At 36.0% G+C, this 24,326-nt stretch overlaps 1 protein-coding gene across 6 annotated transcripts in view; it reads left to right on the top strand.

The window, feature by feature from the left end:
• PTBP2 (polypyrimidine tract binding protein 2) overlaps nucleotides 1–23,710 on the top strand; it is a 52,991-nt gene extending 29,281 nt beyond the window's left edge. For 2 of the 6 annotated variants that reach the window (XM_055724477.1, XM_055724482.1), the window contains 9 exons: nucleotides 2,196–2,360; nucleotides 2,437–2,547; nucleotides 11,433–11,628; nucleotides 19,092–19,246; nucleotides 20,709–20,742; nucleotides 21,190–21,282; nucleotides 21,662–21,878; nucleotides 21,980–22,057; nucleotides 22,206–23,710. In XM_055724477.1, coding sequence (XP_055580452.1) covers nucleotides 2,196–2,360; nucleotides 2,437–2,547; nucleotides 11,433–11,628; nucleotides 19,092–19,246; nucleotides 20,709–20,742; nucleotides 21,190–21,282; nucleotides 21,662–21,878; nucleotides 21,980–22,057; nucleotides 22,206–22,338 — 1,182 coding nt within the window. In that variant the 3' untranslated portion in view covers nucleotides 22,339–23,710. The remainder of the gene's footprint in view (nucleotides 1–2,195; nucleotides 2,361–2,436; nucleotides 2,548–11,432; nucleotides 11,629–19,091; nucleotides 19,247–20,708; nucleotides 20,743–21,189; nucleotides 21,283–21,661; nucleotides 21,879–21,979; nucleotides 22,058–22,205) is intronic. The other 4 variants (XM_055724478.1, XM_055724480.1, XM_055724479.1 and 1 more) reach the window with 4 other exon arrangements.
• Nucleotides 23,711–24,326: the final 616 nt, after the last annotated feature.

Here is a 24,326-nt window from a genome sequence, read left to right as displayed (position 1 = left end):
ATATTTGAAAGCTTTCTCATCCAGCCAAATTAATTTTGAAATTGTCTTTTTCTGGATGTTCAAGCTGGAAGATATGAAGTAGTCAGGAGGCTAGTACATGTAACTGGAAAGATAGGATAAAAAAGTTAGAGCAATATACAGGCATCTTAGTTATAAAGAAGATAAAAAGAAAAACAATATTTAACCAAGGGGTACTTTAAACAGCTAGGCCCATAGAAACAATGTAAGTAGGAAAATTTCCATTAAGCTATGCTATTCTGAGTTTCTCAATAATAGTAGCTTCCAAGATTATTTTTAGTTACGTACTCAGAATGAGTTGGCTCTAAATAAACAGATTCAAAAGGGACCATTTAAGTTTTCATCTCAGCTTTATAATTCTGTGAACGTCATTTTCCTGTGAGACATCAGAACGCCGAGAGGAGCATTTAAACTCAGGTTTAAAACAAACATATCTTAACCCTGTTTCATATAATATCTAAACTCAGAAGAATTGAGAATAGAATGACCTCTGTAACTGTAATTCTCTTTAATCATCAGCCTGTCATGAGTGCATGGTTTTAGTCTTTCTGCACAGACATTGCAACATTTAGAAATAAATAAATGTTAAACTTCAAATGGTGTAGCTGATATTTCAAAATTAATTTCAATTTTACAAAAATAAGAAAAAAGCTTTGCATGCTACTCAAATGTCTTCAAAAGTGACTATTTATATATGATAATAAATGTTATTTTGAACTTGTTTGACAAAATATTCAGTCATAATAATTTTATAGATTTTATCTTCATTTACCAATGTTAAGTCCTGTATTCCTTCATGTAGTCACGTTAGGTGCAATATGATGTATAAGTATAGAGGGGTAGTGCTAACAAGGGTTATATGTTAAAATTGTCTTCACAACTTTTGGTTCTTTGGCTTGTGCAATTTAAACTTTTCCAGTCACATTAAGGAGTGAGTTTTAATTGATACGTGCTTGTTCTGTGCATACAGAAGTAGGAAGTGATTACGCAACTCTGCCAACTATCTGGCCATCTTGCAAGTTGTGTATTTCAGAGGTTAGGGAAAAAAAGTATGTGCTGGTATCAAAAGCGATTTTTTTTTACAGAATTACAATAATGAATGTTAAACGTACAGGTAAATTTTGTTTTCCCAACCAGTGTTCACCAGGTCTTTTTTTTTTTTTTCCCCCTCACTTTCCTTACTCATTGATTCGTTTCAGTATGAGGAGTATCATGTAAGTTGTGAGACATGAAATTGTGTAGTAGCTCTAATACCTTTAAAATAATACGGTATGCGTTATTATGGTGGTTGTTATTTTTACCTGGCATGCTCACTTGTCTGTTTTGTATTGTTTTGCTTCATAAGGCTACTGTAATGAAAGTATTAAATGGAAAGCCTTTTTTCTGCACTTTTTCTTTGTCAGAAAAAGACATCTAATCTTTCTGATGCTGTCAGTTTTGGCAGCGGAAGTAGTTACATAGATGTGTGTTCTTGTGATGTCATCGTGGTTACCTTTGAATTTCCAAAACCCTGCTTGTGTTTAAAAAACAACAAATCCCCACACATGGAGAGGATTTTGTTTTTCTTTTTATGAAAGAGGGTGGATAACACCTCTCTGTGGATACAACTTTCTGACACTTGTCAGTCTTGTGTATTATTTCATTGTGTTATAACTGAGAAGTTTGTAAGTCTTAGTTTAGCATTATTGCTTCCTATCAGAGCCTTCTTCATGATTAAAATGGCAGTGAAATGTTAACTGTAATAGTCTCTTGAAAAATAGGATAAATACGGTTTCTGTAGGCTTGGGGGTTTTTTGTGGGTTGGATGCTTGGTTTTTTTCTTTAAAGGAAGGAAAAAAAAAGGCTGTAAAGAGTCTTGAAACCTACAAAATCCTCACTTGCTTTATCCTTACTAGTAGAACAATAAGCCTGCTACTAGGAAGATTGATATTGGTGCCGTTTGAAGCCCCTCCTTACTTGTGAAATAAGGATTAATTGATGTTTTCATTTTTACTGTCTTGTCTCACAGAGTCAGACTGCATTGCACTTTGTGTTATGTCTGTAGCTCTGACATAAATGAACTATTTTGTTTCTGAAGTTAACTATATTGATATTGCTAATTAATTTCTACTTATCTTGAAATAATTTAAAAGTATCTATTGTCTTTTTTCTTTTTTTTTTTTTCTGTTTTTTTTAAGCGGGCCCAAGCTGTTCTTCAGGCAGTGACGGCTGTGCAGGCAACAAATGCTCCCATTAGTGGGACCACTGTTAGTGAGAGTGCAGTGACTCCAGCTCAGAGTCCAGTACTTAGAATAATTATTGACAATATGTACTATCCTGTAACCCTGGATGTTCTTCATCAGGTAAGCCGCATTTCATTTTAACTTGAGCTATGTTTAGGAGGAACTAGTGTGTAAAATTTTACAATGTTTTTGGCAGATATTCTCTAAATTTGGTGCTGTATTGAAGATAATCACATTCACAAAGAATAACCAGTTTCAAGCTTTACTGCAGTATGGCGATCCAGTAAACGCACAGCAAGCAAAACTAGTAAGTGTAGTTCTCTTTTAAGGCTGGAGACCTTCCTGTACTCTAAATGTTTGTAAAATGTTAATATAACAGATTACTGACCATAATAATGTTCATACTCCTCCACCTCTTGTGTGAATATTTTGAGGTATCATATAATAACTCCCAGTTATTTTTTAATGTTATATTTTGTATAATCAGTGTTTAAAGATACTGTGTGTGAGAATACTATGTATAAAGAATTGCATAAGTCTATAATTGTGCACAAATAATTAATAAGACTGCATAGAGATTAAATAATTTGCAGGACTGCAATAGGGAAAATGTCAACCAGAAGTAAAAATGTAGGATGTAATGCTGATGCATAACTAATTCACTCCAAGCAGCAAATTTAATAAGCCCGTTGGATTATTGTTGGTAGATACTTTCTAAGCATCAAAACAAAGATGGGATTTGTGGATTGGATAAAAGTTCGTGAAAGTTTTTAATTACAATAAATACAAAAATACAAGAAAAAAAATATCTAGACTTCATTATTACCGTAGATGCCCAGAAGAGAGTGTGCAATCTTACTCATTGGATCATGCTATGAAAAACCTTTGCAGCAGTAAAGATTAGAGCAGGATCATAGTTTTGTTTTATTGGAAACTCCTATCCTGGGTAGGAGAGGCAAGAACAGGTAACTGGTTTTATTCATTATAGCAGAAGAGAGCCTATGGATAAATTACAACAAAGATCAACAGCGTGTTATCTAGACCAGATGTTTTGAATTAATTGAGTGGCATATGTTCATATCCATGGCAGTAGAAAAGTAGAACCAAAGGGGAAAGCTAGATGGTTATGAATATTATTATTATTATTATTATTATTTTCAAGAGACTGATGGAACGAATTTGTATTATCAAAACTTCCCCTGCAGTCTGGGTGTGTGAATGTCTGATTAAAATTGATGTGCTGGTTAAGTGTGTCTTGGCAGCATAGAAGCTCCTGGTTGCCCATGGGTCACAGAATAGCTGAGAACTTAGGAAAAGTGAAAAGCTTGCACTTCAGACCAAGTTGGCAGTGAGTATCTCTTAGTAGAGGAAAGTAAAAATAGGCTTAGTTTTCTGTTGTAATGAGTGATGACTATCTTGAAATAAAGACCTTTGTTAAATGGTGGAGGATGGTCATTTTTATTATTGTCACCTAATGAAATACTAGGTATTCATTAAAAAAACCTGAGGTGGTCAAGATGGGCAATTGCAAAAAATGAGACCTTTTCAAAAAACAATGTTAAGTTTTCATGCTATTGAGAAAAGTAAAGTTAGCCAGAGACAAGAAGATTTGCAACTTGATTTATGATGATTTACTTAAGATAATCTACTCCTGAAAAGCTGTCTGGAAGTAGTTGTAGATTTGGAGTACAATTTAAACTAGGGGTATCCTTTTTAGACATCAATAGTATCAAATATTAGATTATGTTTCGGGGTAGAGGAAGATGCAAATCTGTCACTAATACATAAAATTTTGCTTGGATGGAATGCATGTTTCAGGTTTTAAGTAGTAATACAGAAACTAGGTCTTTAACCTACAACTGCTGCAGTAATTGACTGGAATTACTTAGATTCATATTCGAAATATTTGATAAAACAGTTGGATGCTGATGTGTTTATTTTGGAATGTTGTAATTCAGTCTTGATTTGTGTTTGGAAAGTTATTTTTCAGTAATATATGTTAATGCTGCTTTTAAAGTGCATTTTTGAAGCAAAATACAACATCAAGCGCTAAATCTTTTGACTTAGTTTTGAGTTTTACGTATATTATCAGAAGATAAAATGGAAAGATGATATCTGTGAAATGGACTGTAGTGGTTTGAAAATTACCAGTGTAATTCTAGAAAGGTATTATAAAGAGTGACAAAATAACAGATGAGGTATGTAAAAGTATGAAAGGAACATAAATTCTTGCTGTTGTTGACTTCTGACAAACTGATACTAGCTCATGGAATACTGTATTGGCCATAATTTAAAAAAAAGGGGGGGGGGCATGTATTTGTTTCTCCAGTTTTGCATGTTTTGATTAGGGTAGGTGTTTGCTGTCGTGGTAACTCATGTGTGAATGACTAAACTTCATTGAATAACAGTGACTCCTGTGTGTACAGTCATTTTTAGAGTGATCTTGGAGCCTATTGTAGTGACAACTTGAAATGGTCTTAGGTTTATAGTTTTGTATTTTAACCAATCTATATGTAAGTAGACAAACTGCTAAGAGTAATATCGACTGCAAGTATTGAAGAATGCTAAATCTCATGGAAGGTTTGATTTTCGTGCTACCCTTCCAAGCTAAATAGAGTAAAACAGGTACAGTTCTTATGGTTGAGCTACTGTGGTAAAACACGGAAGTGCCACCAAAACAAAAATACGTAAAAGAAAGAAGTAGATGATGGAAAAACCTCCTGTTAAAATACACCTGGAAATACACTAGAAGCAAGAGGATGTGGTGTCTACACTTAAGTTGCATGGAGTTCAAAATTAAAAGCATGGTAAAAGAGTAAAGAAGTTTCCAATTTGTTTTCCATCAGTTGTTATTATAGAAGATAATAGGGGAATTTAATTTGCTACTGGCACTCTTCACAGGAAATCAGTATGTGGCCTTAATAGAAATTGAAGACTTATTAAGGAAGTTAAAGAGCAGTTTGAAAAACTCAAGTGATGAAAGTACCAAGGAGAGATGCTATTCATCTGAAGGTTGTGAGAAAATGGTGACACTGACAAGAATGTACAATATAAAGCCTCGAGCTCTATTGGGACCACTTTTGCTATCTGAATGAGCAAATAGTGAAAAATTGCATTCCTTCTCCACCTGCTTTGTGAGAAAGTCATTTCCTGTAAAAGTAGATTATGGCTATACTGACTGATGTTTCATCACCGCCCTCAGATTGGATCATTATAGTTCGTTACACTGGCAAGTAAAGGTGAAGACGACAAACTCCAGGTTCTGTGCCATGCAGCAGTCTAGCCACGGGTTGGAGAAAGTACTGAGAATGTGCAACAGTGGAGCACGTTGAACTACTGTGCTTCTCCCAGTGAAACAGAAGGTGATGTCTGTATGCGTAAGGAGATGTTCTAAGCATCACAGATAGCTCATTTTCATAGTAAAAATCAGTACCGTCAGCATAAGCAGCAAAGTTAAATATTTGAATACCAGTAATCTGGTATACCATAGAAAGAATAGAGTGCCAGTGTTTCAGTCTGAACAGCTGACTAATCCAGAACATTGTCTTTGTGTGAATGCACCAAAAGTACTCTTGCCAAATCTTCAGTATTGGCAGTTACAAATATGTCATCCAGGGAGGATTAACCGAGATTCCTGCGTAGCATATGACTGTCATCTTGACCCAGCATGGGTTGAAAAGAACACAAATCTTAACTGAGAGTTTTTGTTACAGTTGGCCAGTTGGTCCTTACTTGGCCTGTAGGTGACTCAGAGTACAGCTACATTCTACAATCTACTCAGATTTTGTGGAAGTTGATTCTACAGTCAGGTTGTCACCTTTCCAGTTGTTTTGAGTGACAGCTTCAGGGTGGCTCTTCACAGGTAGCAGTCTGCAAAAGATCTCAGCTAGGGTACATTGCCCTAAAATCTGTAGTAGGAACTTGAGGTAGTTGTTGCCAGAATGGAAAGCAAGGACATCTCCAGGTAAGATTCTTAGCTTCAGGGCAATTGTCCATCATTATTACATGAAGGATTTTGGGGCATCTTGAATCCTAAAGAGTTCAGTTTGTGCTTGGAAGTGGTAAGTATAGTGTTCAGGTAAATGGGAGACTGCTGGATTGTATCCATTGTATCAGAAAGCCCAGAAAGTGCAGCAACAGTGTTTGTGTCCTGGATTTTCCAATTTTGTAAAAGAAAACGTACGGAACTGGTCCTTCAGTCAAGGAACTGTACATTAAAAATAAAAGATATCTTGTTTTTGGAGAAAGGCATGTGTTTTACCCAAGTTTCTTAGCCACAGAAACTTCCAGTATCAAAGACACTTGTCTCAAATTAATTTCATTCAGGTAGGTATTTGCAGGAGGCACTTGGGACGCTTATCTCCCAAGGGATATTTACCACATGACTTGCAGTTACTTTGAGGTACCTATTTGAGCTCATGTATATTTTGTAAGGAATGCTTTTTTTATGCACTAGGCAGTGGTGTTTTTGTGCTGTCCCTCACTGCCACTTCTTTCTCTCCACTCTAATTTGATTTTTCTTTATCAGATCTCAGTAAATGCTTTCAAACTATCCTCATCCTGCTAGAGGTCTATTTCCTGTCTTGAATCCTCTTCTTAAGTGCCTGCAGTGCTTGACAAAGAGGGGCAGATACACTATTGTGGCTTGAAGCCATACGTCTCCAGAAATATCTGCTAGCTAAATGTGTGGACTCTATTTCTGAACTGGGGAATGAAAATACCAAAACGTCAAATCATTTTCTGTCTCCCAAACTGCGTCCTTGTCTGTCTTTTTTAGGTACTGTATGTACCTATTAGCTAAAGAGAATTCTAAATGACATCTCTTCCTGATTTTTAGGGGACTACCTTGACCATCTGCTGTAGGGAGGTTTCATTCCACACATTCATGGTCTGTAGAGGTCTTAGGAGAAGCTCATGAAAACATATTTCCTATAGCACTTTTCAAGGGGGGTCATCTTTCACAAGGATTTTCAGGCATCTGGAACACTGAAAGTAAAAAGAAGAGCAGTGAATTCTATCCATTACATCAGAGAGCTCTTCATGCAGGTTAGGAAAACCTGAGAGAAGAAATGATTCTAGGAATGTTCTTTATCTGCTTCAGAGCCTACCCATAGATCAGACTCTTATCTGCAGGAAGCTGCATCAGTCATTCAGGATGTTACGTTTTGTAACTTTGTAGAGTACTTTTGTCATCTGAGATCACCTTTGCTGCTGTTATCACTTCTCTCAACATCCACAATCACATTGGGAAATGAGAGATCCTACTGTCAGTAGTCCATGTTGACTAGATAGTAATTCTTACTGTTCGTTCTGCAGAAAAGCTTGTGTATCATTGGTTACAGTAGCAGCAGGAGAAAATATTGTAACTGTTTATTGAATTTGGTTTCTTTTTTCTTGTCGTCTTTTTTTTTCCTCTTTCTTTTTCGGGTTGGAACAGTCTCTTGTTTCACCTCTTAATCTGTGGGATCTTTTCTAAGTCAGCAGTTCTCGTCTCTTCATCCTCCTGGCTGCTATGAGCAAAAAGAGGGTGGTTTGACATTAGTTTTTAGAAATGGGAAAATATTATGGTTTATGGTGCAGGCCTCCACCTTTTGTCAACGTTCCCTGTATGGTCATTTTTTACTGTCTGTGACAGGCAGTCATAGCTCTCTGTTCTGGATCCTTAAGACTTCCTAGGCTATTTCTGCTATTCTCTGTGTTGTTAGGCCTTGCTTATTCTTGCCTTCAATGATGCCTTGAGACATGAGCAGACTTTGGATTCTTTGTGAAAATAACCTCAGTTGTTAAGACACTTTATAAATGCTTAGAATGTTTCTAGTGTAGTAGTTGTCTAGAGTGCTAGCCTCTTCAGAGCCAGCTCCTGTATTGTGGAGCTTTCAGTAGTGTCGGGGATTGTGATTTTCTTTATTTCTTGTTTACTCCCTTTCTTAACTGCTGTAGCTGATGTAGAACCATGCAGTATACTCAGTTATTTGGAGTCATCTTCTTTTTCATTTGTTTGGTGTGAGGGGTTTTTTGGTTGCTGGTTTTTTTTCTCTCCCCAAAACAATCTGAGTCACACAGGGGAATGCGTAGGGATGACGGTGTGTTTGCACTGTGGAGTTGAGGTCATTGTGTCAGTTCAGACATGTGCCCCTCTCCTTGGATTATGTGTCAGCCTGAATTGAGAAAGGGATTTTTGTTCGTTCTTTTACCACTGGTTTGTGTTGGTCTTCTGAATGTTCTTGCTAGCCATCTTGTTTCTGTGCTCCTATGCACCACAACATATTTTTTCAGGAATCTGCTGATAAGCTCTTGGCGGGAGGTGAGCCACTCATCAGAATGATTTTCCACCTTGGGAAAGTCCAGGAAGAGGGTACTCTGTAGTAACAAGGAGGAGGGAGGAAAGGCAGGGGCCTGGAAGTGATTCAGTATCATTACACTGTTAGTATTGCATGATGACGTAAGTTTAGGTGCTTCTGTTGTCAAAGCTTAAGTAATGGATTTGCCATCACAGGCAAGACAAAGCATGATATTCACAATTCGTAGATGGGTCCCATGATACTTGATCTCCTTGGTTTGGCATGTGTGTGATATGGTACTTTGTCACATGTGAATGTATGTATAGATAAGTGCTCAAAGAAAGATGTTTCTTACCAGTAACTAGAGTTCTTTGAGGTGATGTCTGTACATACATTCACTAATGGTATGCCTACTGTCTTCTCACTTCCTGCAGCATGTCTGTTTGGGAGGAACAATTTGAGGGTTTGTTGCACATTCTCTTATTGCCATATAACAAGGAGCTCAAGGACAGACGTTCACAATTGTGACTTCACATGTGAACAGTTAATCTTGAAAAAACCCTACTTGCTGGTAATTTTTTTGCATTGTTAAGAGGTGTATGATGCTGCTGGAAGAGGGGGGTGGGGATGAGGGTTTTTTTGTTACTCTGTTTTGATCTGTGGCAAGAGCCTTTCCCAGGGTGTGACTACAGTCCTCATTAACAGTCCTTCCTTTCCAGTTCAGGATGTTCTTTCAGAATGTGTCACAACTACAAGGGATTTCTCTTGTGCAGCATTCTTTTGTATGTACTTTGGGTCACTTCTGAATTTCTTAGAAAGAGGAGGTTTTGTGGTTTCAGTTTTAAGTTTTTCTTACTTATGTGGCTCCCATTAAACATTGACTACTCTGGAAACTAGCAAACCAAAACCTCTGTACTTCTTAAGACTAAAAGATGTTCATCAACTTAACAGCCTTCTGCCAGCCATAAATCAGCGTGTCTATAGATATCACACAGAGGGGTAATATGAATCTTATGTTTTAAAGACTTAAGAGCTTTGTGTCATGGTCCTGTGATTGGACAGAGCTAAAGGATACTGCATTTTGGCCTCATTCATACCCATTCACATAATGAAGAAAACTAGGTATTTCCTTGATTGCAATGGCATTGTCTTTGGCAATAAGTAAGCTCAGGCCCACCTTTAATCTGTATCTTGGTGGATATTAGAAGGTAAGAAGTCTTCTAAAAGTGATTGATTGATTCTCAGCAGATAGTCTCTTAGATGTTCAGGTGTTCAAGTGAGCTTCTTTTCCCAACATTAGGAGTCTTGGATTCTGCTTTGCGACTGTGTATAAAAGAGCTTGAAAATTCTGTATTCTGTAATTGTGGCACACACCCCACCCAACAATACAAAATTAATCCTCAGTTTGTATTCTGTGAATCAGGACAGTAGATTTTGCTTTGCCAGGATTGTATAAAGCATTGTTGAAGTTGAGTTTCAAGCACAGGAGTTTCCTTTTAAATTGCTAAGTATTTGTTGAGACGATGTGCAGATTTACAGGTTTCTATACTTTTTTTTGGTGTGATTTTATTTTCCCATTATTTACATTGACTGCTAATGGTGGTAATTTATTCTAAGTGATTTCATGAGCCCCAGAGAAGTCAGCTGTGATAGTACGTGTTTGTAGGAAGGGACAGCCTTGCTGGTCCAGCCCTAGCAGGGGGGTGTCTGCAGGATGTTCACTTTCCAGATGCATCACTGTGTGAAAATAGCTATGTTGCTTCCATATCCCAGCAGGCGTGCTAGTTTGTGCAGTGCTTAACTCAAAATAGTAAGTTCTACCAGAACTGGAACGTGTTGGAGAGTACTTAGCAGATGTAACCAAGCTAGCTGTGCAAGAAGCTAGTTTGGGTCCAGAAGTGGTACATTTCAGTCTAGCGTTAATCAAGAGAAACAAGAGATCTGATTTTTGTATTTGAAAGTGCGATTTATTTGGGGTTTTTGCCATGTGTATACATAAGGTAGTCTTATATTTAAAATACTGATTTGATTGAATGGATTAATATAAGCTGTATTTCACTGCCTAGAATTTCTTAGTTACAAAAGTTTTTGGTTTCTTTTAATCTCTCATATTTAGCTGTTAGTGTTTCAAGTGAAAGGAAGTTATGCCCAAAATGTGAATAGAATAAAGTCCAGGTATATCAATTTACCTCATATATAATGAAGATGGACAAAACATATGTTGTAAGGCCATTTTAGAGAGTCTTTTCATAGACTTCTATCTAAGTGGTGTCATGTTAAGAGTTCATGTGAATTTTACTGTTAATAGGCATCCTTTCAGAAGTACCAATTAATTCTGAAAACGGGATTTTTTAAAAAGGTGTCAGTAACATCAGTTTAGGAGATAAAAGTTGCTTTTCTTACAATTTTGGCACTAATTACCTTTAAAGGGAGAAGGAAAACATGCCGGAACAATGTAAATAATCTGCTTCAACAGATAGCTGGCTAACATGGTATTTAATACTATTAATTTTTTTATTTTCTTCAGGTCCATTTTCTTGTGAGAGTACTTGTGTGATTTTTGATTTTTTTTTTTTCTTTGAGAAATTTTTTTGGCATTATGTCCGAATTAAAGCTGTACTATGGCATACGTGTTAATTAACTATATTCAACAGACTAACTTTTAAGTTTGACTGCATTAAAATGTCTCTTGCCGCTTTCATGCATAACCCGTTTCTAGGTAAGAGAAGTAAACACTGAGCTTCCTGGAATCATGTTAAGAGAGATTAATGCATTTTAATCTTAATTGGTTTTAAGCTAGACAGCAAGACAGATAAATGCCTATACGCTGACCTTGGGTTTAAAAAAAAAATAAAATTGTGCAACCAACCTGTATTGTGTATTTTGTAAATAAATTGACTCCCTTTTCCAGGCCTTAGATGGTCAAAATATTTATAATGCTTGCTGTACCCTACGGATTGATTTTTCCAAATTGGTGAATTTGAATGTCAAGTACAACAACGACAAAAGCAGGGACTACACTCGTCCTGATCTCCCATCTGGTGATGGACAGCCAGCGCTGGACCCAGCTATTGCTGCAGCCTTTGCAAAGGAGACCTCTCTTCTAGGTATGATTCTCTTGTATTGCAAAGTCACTTGATGAAAATACTTGTTAATCCTTCTGAGAATTAAAGATCTTAAATTGTGATAGTGTCCAAAATCCCATTCAGGCTTCAGTCTATATTGTGATCTGAGTTGTAGTAACACAATTAGATTGTCTTCAGAAGTCCTGTATAAATGAGTAAGAGAATGCATGACAAAATGAGAAATGCACAAAGTATAAGGAAAAGTCAAGTTAATTCTATTTTTATTTCCAAATCTGTCCTCCCTTCTTTTATAGCTCCTGTTAGCTGCTACTGACCACCCTGCCACCCAAGTTTATAACGGACTTAATGAGATTTACACATTTCATTCATGCAAATGCTTATTTGTAATATCAGTTTATAAAAATACAACTTTGTTGGTCTTCCTTTCAATGAGGAAACAGTATGCTCTTTTGCTGGTGGAAAAAAAAAAGTGTGCTAGTGTGATTTCTGTAAATAAAAGGAACAAAATCTGTAGTTGCACTTCTAGTGCTATGGTACATGAGTTCTAATATCCTGTTAGCTTTTGAGTTAATCTGAAGGTGATATGCTCTGAGAAAGTTACAGAGAAATGTGTGTTCTGACCATTAGCAAAATAATTAGTGCATGCTTTGGGAGATAGTTGTAATTTTTTTTAGTTTATCACAATTCATTGCTTAAGTTTTACTCCTTATTCTGTCAGGTGGTTTTTTTGGTGAGAACACCTTTCAGTCAGACATATCTCATGACTTTTATAAGACCTGATTTATTATGTTGTGATTATTTTTCTTTCCACTCAGTCTTTTTTTCTTATTTTTTTCTTTCCCATTTTTCTTCTAAAGAAACTGAAGAACAGCATAGATTTCATGCTTTGGTTTTTGTACAAGGTGGGACAACTTGGAATAAGTCGCAGTAAGGAGGCCTTTGCTCTCCTGTGTTACAGAAGTTAGAAGCACTTAGTGAATGATGTGAGCCCAGAATAAAGGGTGAATATAGTAGTTAAGGCTTCTGAATGCTGTGCTATATCTACCCTTTTCCAAATTCAGATTATTTGAAGGATACGTTTCATGTCTAGGGGTAAATTCCATACACATCCACTTCCTGCAGATTTTGGAGTGCTTGAATTCACATCCTCCAGTACGACTCGCAAAATGGTGTATCACTTTTAGCTACAGCAGAAGTTTTGGAAGTAAAAAATACCATAAGAATCTATATAAAGTTTCTGAAGAACCTCTAGCTAACTTTTTTTTCTCTCTTTTAACTTTAAAATCATCATTTAAAAACCGTCGTCTTTCATTTCGTGGATGGATAGGGAAGATGGGTGAGTGTTTGTGAAGAAGTTTTGACACCATAGAGATGAGTGCTGTGGATCACACCCTTGAGGCATTTAGTAATTCTTTTGTTAGCACCTAATGGCTAGAATGTAGACATGGGGCTGCAGTATGAGTATTAAGGAGGCAAAAAGAAAGTGAAGAAGCTGCTTATTAATGTGAGTCCCATCATATTAGGTGTTGTAAGGCAGGGGTTTGGGAGAGGAGAAGGTTAAAGATTCATGATATATAAAACAGTGCCAAATGCAGCATTTTCTTGTGTAACTGTGACATTATCCTGACTCCTGAGAAGTTGTTTTCCAGTCTCAGGCTTACTAACGTATTTTTTTTGTATGTAAGGCTGATAGCATGCATGCAATTAGTAGATTTAATTTGCTGGGCATAGTGGGATCATACTCTGAGGATGCTTGGATCATTGCATCACATTGAATATATTTAATAACTGGGGATTCTCTGCTTGTTATAGTTATCCAAGTGACGTTAGCTTTAGTGGACTGTATGTTCTAGTGCTTTAGGGTTGAAAATCACTTAGATGCTTTTGTAATTCTTGTGTACTAAGCTACGTAAGTTTTGTAGCCTTTTGATTTTAATCATACTCCTTCTTTTGTCTATATTAAAGGGGTTTTCTAGTAAAATTATGAAGATGTCAGTCATACTAGCTAATTAAATATTTTAATTCTCGCTATCTGGATGGACCTCTTTAAATGCACTGTTTTTTCCAAGCAGCAGAAAGATAAAAGGTACACTATATGAGTAACTTCCATTGCAGCTGTGAAACATTTTCAGAAGATCAGTGAAGTCAGTCATGTTTATTTTGATGAGTAGTGGGGATTATGTATCAGGGTTAGTTTTTTCCTCTGTAGAAGTGTTCATTGTTTTGAAAGATACTTAAGGGAGCCCAGTACATATTTTTTAACTCTGCTTGTGGCCAGTTGGGTGAGCATGATATATTGTAACTGCATCATTTGTCAAATGGGATTGATTATACAATGGTATTTGTTTTGTTTTGTTTTTGTTATTGTTGCTTGGGTTTTGATTATTTTTTTTTCTAGATGCCTTTGTTTGCTTTTACAGAATTTGAGCTCTACAGGTGAAAAAAACAAAGAAGGCTGCATAGTACTGTTGGTGCTGTAGCTGTTTGGATAGTTTGTCAAAATGGAAATGGTGCATGTTTGAATATGGAAGATCAGGGTTCCCATTTGGGGCTATATTCTGTGCAAAAAGGCAGAAAATGTAATGTAAAGGCAGAAATGATGTAAACAAGAAAGGACAAAGGATAGAAAAAGCAGAAAAGCCTAAGTGGATGCTTGCATGTGCAATTTATAGCTGTGTTTTTACTTAGATACTCAGAAGAGTGAGAATGCTTGAAAGTTCAGAGTTACAAGATGGAGGTTTGCAAACCGTGATGTGTGAAATATGGCAGAATGATAGCAGTGACCTTCCTCCTGCTACTTCCTTTTATCTTATATTTTATTTCTTTTTATATGCTTCAGAATTCTTATTTCTGTAATGTTGATAAAGATATCTTCAGAGTGTCTGCCATGCCCTATTCACAGATGGTTCCCAAAGGGCATGTTTCTCCATGAAGGAGTGGAGCTCCATTTTGAGCTTAATGTCATGCTCTTCAGGTTCTTTTGGAAGCTCAAAAAGAGTACCATAAGTTGACCCTGTGGCATTATTAAAATTTGTGCTGTGGCTGTTCTCTTGTATGTATCTAATGAGATTACTAACAGAAACTGTGGCAGGGACTCAGTTCTGACTTTTGCTTATGTTATGCTGTTACATGCTGGATAGTTGCACAACTTGGGTGCTCTTTTGGTGTTGGCTTTTGAACAGTACACTAATTCATATGTCAGAAGTGAGGTTTAGGTTTAACAATTTAATGAGCTGAATTTTAGTGACAAGATGTGAGTCTTACTAGTCTTGGTGTTTAAACCTGCATTAATACTAAACTGTTACATATCTCTATTTCCTTCTGGATGGAATTAACCCTTCTCCTCAGTAAACGTAACTTTATGACGTAGTGTAGTAACACTTGCAGCTTTATAAGCTGTTAGGCAGAGATTTTTAAAGAACCTGCTATTTTTCCCAAAACCCATTCAGGCGGAGTATAGGAAGTAGGCCAGTAACAAGTAGAAAAAGAGAGATGGTGGTTACTTGACGTAAAGCCACAAAAAGGGTTCATAACAGGACTAGGGACTAAATCTGGTTCTCAGTCGCAGTTATGAATACATGCATTAAGATGTATTAATTAAGTCATCATTAAGATGACTACTACTGCCTATGGTTTTCACACATAAGTTCATCATATATTTTTAGTGTAGCTTTAATTTGCCTCTTATTAAAATGGCATTGCTAATTTGCATGTCAGAGGTCATACAAAAAGATACACTGAGGGGGAATAAATAATGTGACATGCTGTGTTTAAACTTTATTAAGTAAAAAGACCTAAAAAGGCTAGGAAAAAGGTGTGTAATATTTGTATGTGTTCATTAATATCTGGAAAAAGCAAAAAACTGTTATCTGTAATTGTTGGAAGCTGAAACAAAGCTAGTGACAAAGCTTTCTAATACTGGTTGATCATGCTGAAAAAGCAGCTAACATTCCTAAAGAGTTTGAGATAGGTCCTCAAATATTGAAGCAGCATGTTGCATGATAACTAATAATCATAATACAAGTTGTTCTTATTTTTTTTTTATTTGCTTATATCAGAATGGCAAGTCATAGTGCAGTAGAGATCTACAGAAACAGAATTTTTTTTTCTGTGGATTTGTAATTTGTCTGACCTTTTCAAGAAATGAGGTCTTTGCATGCTATGTAATTGGTTAGAAATGTATCAATCAAATAGATGATCATAGCCTGCATGCATCATTACTCATTTGTCTACTACACCCTCAGCTGTGATGAAATAAGGTGTCAGAAATCTTTGAGACTGTAAATTGGACATCTTTTCAATGAGTCTTGTTATCTTTTGAAAGACGGAGAAAATCACTAATGGTCAGAATGGGCTGGTTTCAAATGAATTATCAGAAGCAGATGGTTGATATTTTTTTTTCCTTTTTTTCATCTCACATATGAAAAGATAAACACATTCTCTACCCCCTAACGCCAAGTTACAGGAGATCTTAGCGAAAAAAGCACCTTTGAATAAACAGCAACTGTATTACATGGAACCGCAACAAACACATGATTTTAACTAAGAACTACTTATAATTGCAAATACCAATACGTAATAATCCTTTAACACCAGTATGTTTGTTTAATATTTCAGCTGGAAATATGTTGCTGTGGTTATCCACAACAGCTTCATCCCTTGCTGTCATCGCTGGCTTTCTTTACCGGCACTTTCCACTAATGCCCCTTCTTAAGGTTCTTATTAAATTAATCTATCTCAAGGGATAATAACTGAAAATATTTTGGTATGAATGGTATTGAATTAATCTTTGTTTTTAACCTCTTCAAGAGGTTAAATAAAAGAATGTCCTGAACGGAGTCTGATGCTGTGAAGAATTTTGCCTTTTAAAGTATGAATTACTCAGCTATGCTCTGTTCACCTTTTGAAAGTGCCATAAAAACTTCACTAAGCATTTTTAGGTTCCTTTATTCTTAAAAATGCTGGATTGGCTTAAAGCTTCTAAGGTTAGGGAGAGGTGCCTAGGCACACTAGATGATTTGAAATGCCCTGGTATCTTGGCATTTTCCTAATACCCAAATGATTGCTGTTGACCAGTATAAAGTAAGTGTTTCCCTTCAGGTGGACGTCTGTCAGACTTTACTGTCATGCTTCACATTTCTGTCTGTATGACCTCTGCAGTACCCAAGTGTAAATAAACGTGACGTTCAGCTGTGTAATACAAAGCACTCAGAAGTACATTTCCAAGACTTAAAAGAATCCAGTTCTGTTCTAAAAATTAAAGTTGTTTGAGGAGTTTAATTTATTGTTCACAGGTTTCCCTGTGTGTTACAGTCTGATTTTGGGAATAAACTTCCTTCTTCCACAGGGGTACTTACTTTAACAGCATCCTTTATTAATTGTTTTTTCTTGAAACTAAAGCTATACTCTTCAGCAAAAACACGCATCATATTTATGTGGGATTTTGGTCTTGCTATTAATATGCGTAAGTATAGAATATTACACTTCCTCACAAAATGGATTTTGAGAAACAAATTTGCTGTGCTTGGACTAGCAGTGGTCCATCTAATTTCATGTGCCTTGTCTGACAGCTAGTGTTACTTCTGTGTTCTCTGGTAGAAGACCTAGCACAGCCCTCATAACGTATGCTCATACAGTCGCATACCTGGGAGGAGTGCTTTCCTAACTGCCAGGTAGCTAGTGCTTCGCTTACATGATGAAGCATATTATATGTCACTTCATTGCCTATTTAATGTAACCGGCAGTTCCCACAGACTATCTAATACAGTCTCAAATCTATTAAGTGCTTTTGCAGGGTGGAAAGGAGAAAAGCAAGTTTGGGTTTTCCCTTCTTTTTATGTATTACAGTCCCACAAATAGCACATATAATGCAATAAGAGATCATACTTTTTGATGCACGTAGATTTGCCCTTTATCTTGTGGCATGAGAGATGGCTAGAATTGTCATTACTCAGAACTTTCTATTCCTCTGGTTTGATCCCTGAATACTAACATTTTTAATCTTTTAAACTTTATCAGACAGCGTTCCTTATCTTTAATTTCCTTTCTTAGAACACTTACTGTTTTTTCTTCTCTATGTGCTTTGACAGGAAATGACTAGAAAATATTTTTCAGTGCTTGATCAGTAATACTGTTAAGCACTATTGCAAAGTAGTGATGGATATCCCGTCCAGTTTGAGGGGTCATTTGGCCAGCCCAACAAAATCTGTCTCTCTGTCTTCTGTGCCCGCTTCCCCGCTCCTCCCCCCTCCCCCGGGAAATTAAAAAAACCCCAACATTGTAACCTTACTTACTTCCCCCTTCTGTTCTCTTTGGATACTAAGTCTTGGATTATTGTGTTTTTAAATTAATGGTTGAATGTATTATTATCTGCTTAGTGTTTGGGCATTGGCTGAAACTGAAGAATTTCTTTTCTCTTGTTACTTCCTTTAAAATAAAACTTAACGTAGGAAGGAAAGTAGCCTTAAGTACTTAGTGTAAAGGTTATATTTAGACTGACTGCCTGGCATACTGGAAGATTGCTCAAAAGGTGGATTAGCTTAGCATGATCATATAAACATTAGAAAATTTGCCAAAATACTGAAATCTGAGAACCCAGTTGCAGTAAAAGAAAATAAAGTACTGAAGTTACATTTCTTTATTGTTTTTCACACGTTTTTCTTTGTCAGTGTGGTTTTACTGAACTCTTTAAAATGTTCAAATAAAATGTTGATCGAATACGAGAAAGCTGTTCCTGTATACACTATGTATCGTGCATATGATCACAAGAACTTTTCACAGATCCTGGGGGTAGCATGCTTGCCTAACACCCCAGTGACTTGACCAGGTAAAACCAGCAGGTCTCTACAGGATCTGAATTTCCTTGGAAGAAGAAAAGTTGAAGCACAGCTGAAGGTTTAGCTAATGGTAACATGCTGCTTCATGGAATTGGATTACAAAAGTCATTGAGCATAGTCAGTGGTGCTGTCCTGAATCTTGAAGGTTGCCTCCTCACTTCATTTATGTTGAGACTCTGAGAGATCCATAGGCCTTTTCACATGACCAACTGCAGTGTGTATATTTAGTCTGAAGCACCGCATTGAAGTCAGTCATGCATCTCAAAGGGTGATGGAAAATAAGGATGTAATGATGCGCAGAGCACAATTAGTTTATTCTTACTGATCAGCATTTACTTTAGACCATTTTAATAAACTAGACACTTTAAGCATTTTGGAGTACAGTGGAAGCAGTTCTGGTGTACAAGACTGCTTATTTGAAAAGAAAGTACTTTTTACACCTCATCATTTCTTTGAAGACTTAATAATTTGAATCAAACAAAACCTTTTCACATTTCTTCATGTTAATTTCACAACCCTTTGGATGACTTTAACAGTGGAATGGTCTGCTTTGTAGTGTTGTATGCAACACTTGTACTGATATATAGGAACTTTTTTTTTTAAATGACTTGTGTGTATTTCGTAAAATATGCTTTATTTTAAAATTAGGGCTTCCTGTTGCAGCTGTTCCAGGAGCTCTGAGTCCTTTGGCTATTCCAAATGCTGCTGCTGCAGCTGCAGCTGCTGCTGCTGGCCGTGTGGGAATGCCTGGAGTTTCAGCTGGTGGCAATACAGTGCTCCTGGTTAGCAATTTAAATGAAGAGGTCAGTGAAACAATTTTGCTTTTGTTTTTCCTCTTTAGTCACACTTCATTTGTCAGTATTTTATAATTTCGTTGTATTTGGCCTCTTACATTTGGATTTTAAGCTCAAAGTATTTTTGCTGGTTTTTTTTTTTTAATAATCCCCCAAAGTTAATTTTAAAGCCATTATTATTAAATACTTTTGTTTTCCCAGGTAGCTAACAACTTAAAATGTCCTTTGATAGTCGGCTACCTAGTTTTGCTAAGAAAAAATGTGGTAACTACTGCATGTTTGACATTTGAATTGAAAGCTTTATTTTTACAAAATAGCAGCTATGCTTTCTTTTGCAATTATAATCACGTAAACTAGAATTTCTGTTTTGTTTCTTCTAATTGTTTGCTGTTTCATTTCATGCTTGTATCTCACATTTTTAAGGTCTTAATTTATGTGAACTAGTCTAACACATTTTTCTTTGAAGGTTCTCCCAAAGATCTTGACGAGGCACTCTTCCAGTCTCTCTTAGTAATTTTTTTCTTTGCAGTTTCTCATTTGTCTTTAAAAAATAATAATTAAAAAATGGTGGCAAAGCATTTTCATTTTAACTGTATCTTTCTTGCTAACTCTGAAATCTAAAAGGGTTTATTTAGTTTTGCATTTTTACTGTCCTTTACATTTATTTTGATGGCTGTGAAAGCTGGTATGAAATGTGGGAAGTTTGTATCAGTCTAGCTGTTCCATTTTTAACTGGCCTCTGTCACTGTAAATCATTAAGCTTTTTTTTATCATCTGGTACTATTTTGTCATCCACAGTCTTGCATGTTAAAATGTTTTAGATCAGAGTGCCATTTTGAAAGATTTTTTGCCTGCATTTCATAACCAGCCATGCTTATGCAGTTAAAGTTCAAATTTTAAAATTTCTATTGCATGCTTTTTGTTAATTTATTTTCATGTTGAGATGAAATGCTGTAGTTTACTCTTGATATGAATGTACTTTACCCATATTTGTCTTGGGTGACTACATTTTACTCAGTTTTTCTTGTACAGTACATAAACCAACCATTTTCTGACCAAATTCCTGCATTTCTTATGTACTGACCTATATTTTATTTTTTTTTTGTTCCCCACTTCCTTATTTTTTTTCTTCTGCATTGCTGTATTCCCTTCCCCATTTCATCCTTTTCCCTTTGTGTTCAACTTCCCTTTCCTTGTCTTTACCCAAATTCCCATGCCCTTCCCTGTCTTACCCTTCTCCTTGTCTTTGTCTACGTTCCCTGTCTTCATTCCCTATGTTCATGCTTCTGTGCTTGAACAAAATGTTCCTCGGACCAACTTGCCCCAATTAACCGCCTTGAAACCATGATCCATGACCACCTCACCATTCTGCGGGAACCACCCTTCGTTATGGATGATCTGTTCATCTCCGCTCTTCCTCGACTCTTCTCTCTTCTTGTCTTACGCTGCTTGCTCTTCTCTCCTTCTAAAGATGGTTACGCCCCAAAGTCTGTTTACCCTCTTCGGTATGTTATTGTTAGCACTATACTTTTATTATTGATTTGATTTTGGTTGGTTTTTTTTGTTTGTTTGTTTGTTTTTTTTTTGTTTCACCTTAATTCTTATTTGTAGCTAGCACTTTGGCTTAAAGTTGAATAGTAAATCTTTTGCTATTTTTCTTTTGCTGTTTAAAACTCTCCATAGACACAGATTTTCTGTTAATGCATGCTAATATATTTTGCATGGTCTTTAATTTAATATCATTCACATAGCTTTGAGGGTTTATCAGAAATTATTCTTTTCAAAATTCACTATTCAAAATCTTTATCTTCTTTATTCATTTGTGAGAGTGTTGAGTTTGAGTGAGTGATCTTGTTGCTGTCTGAATGTTCCATTGATATGTCAATATATATTACTTAGGTGACTGGCTTTAAATGAACTTTTTCTTTTGGGTTACCTTTGACTTTGAAAAGGTGTTTATGGTGATGTGCAGCGCGTGAAGATTTTATACAATAAGAAAGATAGTGCTCTTATACAGATGGCTGATGGAAACCAGTCACAGCTGGGTAAGATTAGTTTTCTGTTTATATTCCCATTAGTCTAAGTACTTGAAATTACACTGTGTAAAATCAGGTGAACTAAGCATGTTTACATTTGTCAGTGTCTTGTATCCTGGTTACCCACAAGATCCAAAATCTTATTGTGTGCACTTGTGCTCTAGAAGGCCTGCACAATATCCTAAATGAATTCAACAGCTGAATCACATACGATGGTCTTTAAATAAAATTAAATACTGATGCAGATTCTGCAGGCCTAGTTCTTGATTCCAGTCTTTTAGCACATTGACCCTTTGATTTGTTCGGGTGTTCTTCTTGTTCTCTTGGTGGTGTACCACAATGTATTGAAAAGTAACAGTGAATTGAGTAAACTGCTTGTCTTTTTCAGCCATGAGCCATCTTAATGGACAAAAAATGTATGGAAAAATTATTCGGGTTACCCTGTCTAAACATCAGACAGTGCAACTACCTCGAGAGGGACTTGATGACCAAGGGCTGACTAAAGATTTTGGTAATTCACCTCTGCATCGCTTCAAGAAGCCTGGTTCAAAAAACTTTCAAAATATATTCCCTCCTTCTGCAACACTTCATCTGTCCAATATTCCGTAAGTGTTGGCTCTCAGTAAGCCAGTAGTGTTAGTGTGAATCACAGCACACCAAACTGAGTACTAATTTCTTGCTATGCTTATTTTCTTTCTGTCTGTAGCCCATCAGTAGCAGAAGAGGATCTACGCACATTGTTTGCCAACACTGGAGGCACTGTGAAAGCATTTAAATTTTTTCAGTAAGTAACTTTTCTGTACGTAGCTCTAACTAAAGACTGCCTAAATGCATTTTTGCAGCACGTCTTAACGAAAAGTGCGTAGAGGGTAGCGAACATTAAGAACAACCCTTTTAGTGTTCTAGTTCCTAATGCCATTATTTTGTTTCAGAAGAGATCACAAGATGGCGCTTCTTCAGATGTCAACGGTAGAAGAAGCTATTCAGGCTTTGATTGATCTTCACAATTACAATCTGGGAGAAAATCACCATCTGAGAGTTTCTTTCTCTAAGTCAACTATTTAAAAAGGCAGTTTGAAAATGAGGGTGTATTGCATTGTTTGGTGTTGTCACCTATTGACTGTTCAGGAAAGTGGGGACCAGAGTTTGTCTTCAGTTTTTTTTATTTTTTATTTTTTCATGCTGTTATCATTCCTTGGTTGTTTTAAAAAATAAAAAATAAAAAAACTTTAAAAAGCAGTGATACTAACTGCTGTTGTTCAACTGTTTAGATAAACCATCATTTTGTTTAAAAGATTTCAAGTTAATACCACAATTTTTCAACTTAGTTGACATACGTGCCTTAAAAAGGAAAACTAGTACTGCTGGAATTGCATAACTAGTAAAAAGCAAATTTGGTTGTCTGGGGCACATTGTTACATGATAATTTAAATATGTTTAGGCAGGGGTGTGTAAAAAGGTTAAGCTTTTGTTTCTCCTGCTTGGTAGATATTTTTTTTTTTATCTGCTGGCTTGTCACTTAATTTTCTTTTTAATTGGATAAGATGCATTACACTGAAAGAGTAAAATGACACCTGATTTCTCCTACCATTTGCTTTGTGCTCCTTTTTTTAAAAAGGCCTTTTGTATTTCATCGTTCTGGTCTAGATTCAGTTATGAATGTAGGCATTAGTTAAAATTAACAAGGTACAGAATATTAATTTCTTAAAGGACAAAAAGTGACTTCTGTGACTTTGGGCCCTACGTGAAAAGCATTGTGGAATCTTAACCTTTTTGTACACACTCTTGTGGGATGTATCATATAAATGTCAGCACTAAGTAATGTCTTGTTTGTGGCTGAATATTTTTCGTAGATGTTTTCGAAGTTGACATGACTTATGTGCATTTCAATATATATTGCCATCTTTAGTTTGTAATTAAGATATGGAATATGGTTGTGGATTTCTGAGCATGTACAGACTGGTCAAGCTAGTTCAGGAAATGGTGCATGTATTTTTCAGTGGTGAAGAAAGTTTGCTGCAAATGCTTGCAGGCAATTTTGTGACAGTTTTCTAAAACTGACAACCAGGTGGGACCAAAGTTTATGTGCCTTTAGTCTTAATTTACCTTGCATTGTAATATTCAGTTTTAATATATCTCTTCAAAATATTTTGTATTTAGAAATTGATCTGACTTTATTATAAACATGGCTCAGAATCTACAGATCAGTTAATTTGAAAGCAGTTCTCTGTCAGTCTGAACTGTTACCTTGATTCTGTTTAAATGACCAATACTTTTTGAAATTGATGTACTTAGTTTCAATATTCATAGATTCTGTTATCTATGTAGAAAAAAATGGTCATGTATATTTTCTATTAGTTGAGTTTTTACATCTTTAGAATTGTAAAATTCAGTATAGTTTGAAAGTGGCACAATTAAAAATTAATTTTCTAACAAAGTTGGGAGGTTTGACGGTGGTTTAATTTCATTTTGTGTGTACTCTGCTTACCTCTGTAGCATGCTCAATAAACACTTCTGTAGCTCTGTAATCACCTTTTCTGTCTTTCTCTGCTGCTTTCTCTCTTTCCTCTTCTTTGTTTTTTCACTTCTACTGTGCTTCTAAATTCATGTTTATTCTCTGCCAGGGTGGGAAAAGCATAATAGTAAAAAATACAATTTTATGGCTTTTTACCGTAAATCTGATGCTGTGAAAAATACCAGCTCTTTATTTTCAGAAAGATAGTGACCCCTTTGCAGGCATATGTGCATATTAAACATTTCCCACCCTGTTACAACTTACTGCTTTAAAGACATAACTTTTACTGTAGTTTCGTTAGCTCTCTCTTTCTATCTTTTTAGTTTTTTAAGCAGATTTATGCACTAATAGATCTCTCAGGTTTGCCATGCTCTCTTGCTGCAGTTTCATCTTTCATTTTTTTTGTGTCTGCTAAAGATTTTTCTACTAATCGTACAGTATACTCGTGGGTTAAAGTAATGAAGTTTTTAACATTAGTTTAGTGGACCATACATATTCCAGACTAGGATATTTCACCTTTTCAGAGACGTGGGCTTAA

Source organism: Falco cherrug, chromosome 12 (genome assembly GCF_023634085.1).
Source record: "Falco cherrug isolate bFalChe1 chromosome 12, bFalChe1.pri, whole genome shotgun sequence".
Taxonomy (NCBI): Eukaryota; Metazoa; Chordata; class Aves; order Falconiformes; family Falconidae; genus Falco; species Falco cherrug.
Note: the sequence above shows the minus strand (reverse complement) of the source record. Positions and strands in the feature narration are given on the sequence as shown.